Source organism: Vespula pensylvanica, chromosome 8 (assembly GCF_014466175.1).
Source record: "Vespula pensylvanica isolate Volc-1 chromosome 8, ASM1446617v1, whole genome shotgun sequence".
NCBI classification, from domain to species: Eukaryota; Metazoa; Arthropoda; class Insecta; order Hymenoptera; family Vespidae; genus Vespula; species Vespula pensylvanica.
In genome coordinates, this window is record NC_057692.1 from 370,133 (window position 1) to 376,639 (window position 6,507).

At 36.1% G+C, this 6,507-nt stretch overlaps 1 protein-coding gene across 5 annotated transcripts in view; it reads right to left on the bottom strand.

Annotated features, from left to right (window-relative positions):
* Positions 1 to 179: 179 nt before the first annotated feature.
* Positions 180 to 6,507, bottom strand: part of LOC122631270 (feline leukemia virus subgroup C receptor-related protein 2) — an 8,172-nt gene continuing 1,844 nt past the window's right edge. The window contains exons 1-11 of one of the 5 annotated variants that reach the window (XM_043816742.1): positions 6,082 to 6,501; positions 5,826 to 5,956; positions 4,898 to 5,068; positions 4,222 to 4,443; positions 3,518 to 3,742; positions 1,951 to 2,092; positions 1,676 to 1,881; positions 1,497 to 1,600; positions 1,303 to 1,413; positions 1,114 to 1,219; positions 180 to 951 (exon numbers count right to left, since the gene is read on the bottom strand). In XM_043816742.1, coding sequence (XP_043672677.1) covers positions 796 to 951; positions 1,114 to 1,219; positions 1,303 to 1,413; positions 1,497 to 1,600; positions 1,676 to 1,881; positions 1,951 to 2,092; positions 3,518 to 3,742; positions 4,222 to 4,443; positions 4,898 to 4,948 — 1,323 coding nt within the window. In that variant the 5' untranslated portion in view covers positions 4,949 to 5,068; positions 5,826 to 5,956; positions 6,082 to 6,501 and the 3' untranslated portion in view covers positions 180 to 795. Of the gene's footprint in view, positions 952 to 1,113; positions 1,220 to 1,302; positions 1,414 to 1,496; positions 1,601 to 1,675; positions 1,882 to 1,950; positions 2,093 to 3,517; positions 3,743 to 4,221; positions 4,444 to 4,897; positions 5,069 to 5,553; positions 5,704 to 5,825; positions 6,502 to 6,507 lie in introns of those variants that run through there. The other 4 variants (XM_043816745.1, XM_043816741.1, XM_043816743.1 and 1 more) reach the window with 4 other exon arrangements.

Genomic DNA, 6,507 nt, shown 5'->3' on the forward strand with positions numbered 1-6,507 from the left:
TCAGATATTATTAAGGAGTAAGTATCAAACAAAATATTCATTTAAAAAATATTTTATCGAGTTTTGCTAAATAGAAAGACGTAGAGATAAAATATACTATCTCACAGAGTTAAATATATTTCACATATATATATATATATATATATATATATATATATAAACATATACTGATTTGTCACTTTTTCTAGGAACTCTCTATACGATATTGACTCTTCTCTTTATTATCCTTTCCGTAAAAAGTAAAAACGAAGACAAGGTACACCTTCATTTAATTCTAATTCCATTTTCTTTGATAATACATAAAATATAATTACGTTGTTCGATGCACAGCATCATAATACCTTATACCTACTACTCTATGTACTAAAAATATTTTTTTTTGTATTATTCTTATTATTATTGTATCTATTGTCCTGCAATTTTACCTTTTTCTGTCAATCCATCTGGAAAAATATATATATTTTCTATATATATATATATCTTACTGAAAAAAAATATTCATCTACGATATTCAGGGATCAACGTTTCTTACTTTCTACTTATTGTTAGATCATAACTTCAATAAAAATACTTGGAGCCTCGATCGTGACGCAAATCTTGTCGTCGCTATGATATTTAATATTCTACTAAAGTCAAGGACGACGATTACGAGTACGTTTTTCGACGAACGATAGATTATTTTAAATAAAACACATATGCAACAGTATAGAAACGTCACCGTCGTTTAAGCTCCAAGAAAATAATATCCCTCGTTGTCCAGCTTACAGGTCTACATTTGTACTTTCGTTCTGTGTTTTAGAATTTGGCGTTCTGTCTTCTAAGATCATTGGGTATTATCGTTGTGAGAAAGGCTCCGATGGCTAGGGCGATGCATAAAACTATATTTGCCCACAAATTGCTCAATAGTTTGATCAAATTGCCATAGAGGATCGTGAAAATTATACCAAATACCTAAAGAATTATTTTTTCGTTAGTTACATCGGTCAAATTGATTCGACGTCGATCTAATTGACATCATCTAATCGACGCACGAAAAAAACTTGGCGAAAAAGTTATAAAAAAAAGGAAAAAAAAAAAAAAATAAAGCCATAAGGTAATAAAATCGTTGCACACCTGTGTCACGGCATTGAGCAATCCCGCGGCTGTTCCTTCTGGTTCTGGATAAGTTAATTCAGCAGCGAGCTCGAAACCTACCGGTAAATAACCGGTCATGAAAAATCTGTAGAAATAAATCATCTTGGTCTTTTATTCAATGATAACTTTATTTGGAGGAGGACTATCGTCGTTAAATTCGTAGCGTACCCAAGTAAAGCGGATATAATGTAAACGATGTATATCCGACCAATGTCCAGAGTAAACGTGAAAACGATCATACCCAGGAAAGAGAAGAAATAAATTCCAATAGTTGTCTCTCTGCGAATGTGTGAATCGTCGTTGACAATTTAGTATCGTTTCTTTGTTATATGTTTTAAACAATGCGTGATATCGATACTCACTTGTATTTATGCGTTTTATCTAATATGATACCACAGACTACTGAACCCAACATTCCGGCACATATGATGGTCAAGCCGATTCTACCGGCGTCTTCCTCGTGTCTCTGTGCAAGAGAAACATAAAGGATCATTACGAAAGGATTCATGTGGACGATTCGTCGCGTAGCTATCGAACTTACCGGGAAATATTCTAAAATGATTTGATTGAGAAGTGTACTGATCGCATAGAATATCCCGACGTTTATAGCATAGCTCAATAAAAGCAACAGGTATCCTACGTTAGTGAAGAGCCTTTTGATAGATTGTATAAAATCTTCTGCCGAATCGTTCTCTCTTTGCACGGCTTGCGCGGGACTGGGAGGAAGGGGTGGTTGCGCTTTAAAGACTGCAAGAATATACGCATTGGTTAATTTTTGTCGTCAAAAGATTTCGAATCGGTTCTACGATTACTTACAGAGAAGTATTACTACCAATATCAACGACGTGAAAGCTGCAACGATGTAAAACATGATTTGAAAGCCACGCGCGACTACGGCAAGATCATCGCTGTTTGGTACTAAGATCGGCGGAAATAGAAAACCGATGGCTATACCCAACTGCGAACATAAGAACGATCGTAATAATAAACAGGATACATTAAATGTAGTTGAATAAGGATTCCTACGATGTTTTTTATATAACGACGTTAGATCCCCTAAAAGGGTTAAAAGTCGATAGTACGAGATTTAAATTGTTAAATGATTATGTGGGAAAGCTAGCCGAACTCTGCACCCACGATTCATTGTACGGAGGGGTTCGGACCCTAGTCTCGAATTATAAATGCACAGACGACATCGTTTTCGCACACGAACACGCGTACGCATCCGTGAGGTGCGATCGAGTTTGTTCAAGGTATATGCGGTTATGCGAAAGTGCTTTATTATTACGATGAGCCGCGGAATCGCGTGCGGAGTGCGGAGTGGCATCAATTAATTACGATCAAATCCGTTTGATCGTTCAACGAGCCGCTCGAAACTTCAAAGTACGAACGTATTCCCACTTGACCTCATTGACATTTTCCGTACTTACGAAGAGAAGAAGTTCTCTTCTCGCTTGGTACTTGGATTATATCTCCGTATCTACTGTCAAGAAAATTTTAATTAACGTTATCCTTACGTATTTTGAATCTATGTAAAGTTAGGACATTCTTTCTGCTTTAAGCGATTAACGTGACTCGTCCGACTTCTCGTAACCTTTAATCGGTTCCGGTCTCTGAATTACTATCATGATGGGCTGAAAAGAATAATGATCGCGTCCCTTCCTTGAAATAACAATAATAGTCGAATAATAGATGTTTCGAGGACCGGTCTATCCTCGTGATTTAACATGATGTTATCTTCGTCTAATATGCCCGTAACATCGTATAAATTATTCACTACTCTCGAATAAACTAGTGTTTCCGCCTGCTGATAATAAGAACGGACAAATAGGCGCAAACCTCTACAAAATACAACGTGGATACTTGAGATTCGATATCGATGATATCGAAGAAAACCAGATAATATTCCGTTAAATTCATACGATGCGTTATTATTCGACTAGATCGATGAAAATTTTATTGACTTTTATGTTTTAAATTCAAAATCAAATAATTTCAATCTTTTCTTTTCAATAGACATCGAGTCTATCGTATCATCTCGATTTATTTAAGATTTCAATCGGAACGTTGTACTTCGTGGAATCAATCGAGAGTGGAAAAATTTACGATTGATATTAAATCTTTTCAATACTTCGTGCTGTCGCCAAGCTTATATATTACGTTGATCCATCGTTATAAGGTTTCAACTACTATCACGCCCGACATGCATACTTTTGAAGTTATAAAAATAAACGACACGATAAAACGAGTTTGATATAAAATCAAATATTTGCTGCTAATATCTTGGTTTAGCGCAAATTGAAAAAAATAAACAATTATATCGTATTTCGATAATTTTAAATCTCGACTTACTAGGAGAAAACAAATAAAATATGGAAAATACCTGATTTCCAAAAACGCCGATGCTACAAGCGCTACTAACTTGATCCGGACCGAACCAAACAGCTGCTAATCGAGCAGGAACGGAAAGAACAAAAGTTTGGCTGACGGCGACAAACGTGTGACCGATGAAGGTAATCCAAAATAGATCTGGTGAAACGCTAAAAACTTTTATCCATGCACCGATCGTCGTTCCGATCGCTCCCACTATAACGGCAAATCGGAGTCCCTGTGAAAGAAAATTCAGTAAAAATTTAGAAAATGATTAAACGGGAAGGATCGATTAAGCGCTAACGTATTTATCACGTCGGGCGTTCATCGTATTATAAAATAAGGTCAATTACGTTTCTCGAGCTGCTGCTTCTCAAACTTGGAAAATATCAGCGTTCGAATCGGATATAAATTGTTTTAAAAATAAACAAAATTAAGAAAAGAAAAAAAAAACAATCGAGCAATAAACAGCCTAAAAGCGTATCTATCTTTTGATAAGTCCTATTAAATAAGCCTGCTTTATTAGCCTTGTATTAAACAAAATTATGCTCGTGAATTTCGTTTATTCTTATTAAATACTGTGCTCTTAGGATTAACCCAAGTTACACAGAGTACCGTCGAGTATTTCGTCTACCGACAAGATACAAACTTAATTCGAGTGGGATTTTTTTTTTAATTATTTTTACACAGCGATCGATAAAAACTGCATTTACTTACGAATCTGTCGAGAAGATAACTAGCTGGAAATATGAACGGTATATACGTTATCATGTATATCATGCTCGTCATATCTACTAGAAAACTCGAAACATTGTAATATCGTTCGACTATGTTCGCGATGATACTGTATTGAATCCATTGCATCGCGTTGCTGGCACTGTATAGTACGAAGATCGTCAAGATCAGCCATCTTCGTGCGAAGATTTTCGTTTCTATAATCTGAAAAAAATAAAAGATACGAATTAACATAAATGAAGTTTGCTTTTGTTGCCAAATGACATTGACATCTTCATTTCGCCGAGTAAACGCGTGATATTTTCAGGATGTTCGCAGATAAAGTCAAAGATTGCGATATGAATGAATGATGCGAAGAAACTTCTCTTTTTGTTTCTCTTCTTAAAGAAGTATGCAACGAGAAGCGAGAGCTCTAGAAAAAGTTACTTCCAAGTAAATAAGTTCATCCGTCTGTACCAATGAAACATTATAGCCTCGAGAGAAATGTCTACGATCAAGTTCGAGACGTATTATAAATATTGTAGCCTTCCGTATAAAACGTAAGAGATAGGAAAAAAGAAAAAGAAGAATAGTTTGAAAGAAAATATAATTTTTGGATCGTATATTATTCATCAACGATCATCGATCGTTAATTCATCCTCATGCAGTGCATGTTCACCTGTGTTGGATGTACGCCACCCTCGATGGCTTTAACGTAATCCGGTGACATTTTTGATATTACAATCAATTTGTATATTCGATTTGTCGTCCGAAATTAAGAAAAATCGTGAATAATCGTAAATCAATCGATTTTTTTCCCCCAGTCTTCTTTAACTTCCACTCGTAGATCCTAAAATATTAAAGATTCCGTTGTGAAGCAGAAAGTTATCTTGCCGTAGAAGAATAGGCTATGGACATTCCAAATTCTCGAAAATTCGTTAGCGCGAACACTTAATTAGTACCGAATGTACTTTACGAATCATTGTTGTTACGAACGATCAATAATTTTTCTAATTCGATGTTCTACGAGAGAAAGATATTATTTTTAGACGAAACACCGACGAGGCTAATGAGGTTTAAGTCACATCTTGAAGCTTTAAGAATGGAGCGCAATGAATACGCGAGAAAATACTCGAGTACTCTGAACGAAGTAGACTAATTGTGCGACGCCGTTATATCCAAGTATACGCGAGAAATTGGAAAATCGATCGTTAATCTTTGTTAGTTACTACTATTTAGTATTTCATGAAAAAGTAGGTATAAATACAATGAACTACTTAATAAGATAAGCGACGATATTAGAGCGATTACATCATTCAATTAATGCTTTCTTACTTTTCGATATCCAATCGCACTTCTTCCCGATTAAATGTTTACTCATCAAGAATACCGATACTTATACTTTGGTCAATCGCATCGGAAATCGATTTCAATATACTTAAATGTAGCTACGTATTAAACGCGAATCGTTCGGCTGCAAATTTTAGATCGTCGTGAAAAAGTTCGGAAGGTCTTAAGGTCAAGGATTGAACGAAAATAAAAATCCAAGACGGAGCGGTATCGATGACAATTAATAGTACATGCGATCGCCCATTAATTATGCTTACCCCGCTCGGTGATAAGTAACGAACCGCCGATTTAACAGAGCTACTCGATTTAGAGATCTTTCTTATTTATTTTCTTTCCTTCGCATTACGTCGTCGATCGATTTCATTGATTCTTCGTTCTTTCGATCATCCTAAAGAATTCTTTATCTTTATTATTTATCACTAAATCAATTCACGATTGATGCATTCGTTCTTCAAGAAAATCTAACTATCAGTAGAAATAGGTTTCCATTCGCATAAGTCACAATGAGTACACGTGCTTAACGGTATCGCGTCCGCACAAACACAAGGGGTTTTTCCTTCTCGTATTTGCGTGCACCGCTGTGGAGAGGGTGAGAGAGAAGAATGGAAGGGGAGAGCACGGAGAGACCGACCAATGTCTTTCCACTTCGAACGTCTGTTTTTTTTTGAAGTTTACGACTGGAAGATCGAAAAATGCGAAAATCTTTTCTTTCAAATTTCGCGCACCGTCACTGTTCTCTCTTCCTCGACGAATAAGCGAATTTAAGAGAAATCAGGAAGAAACATGAATAAGATTAAAATTCCCAGATGTGTCGTGGTTCGCGTTGACGAGCTTTCCCTTTTAACCCGATGATATCGATCAGCTTCGTTGTTCGTGAAAATCGTGCAAGGCGAAGCAAGACGTGAAGAGGGTTTTGCTAGCTTTCTCTCTCTCTCTCTC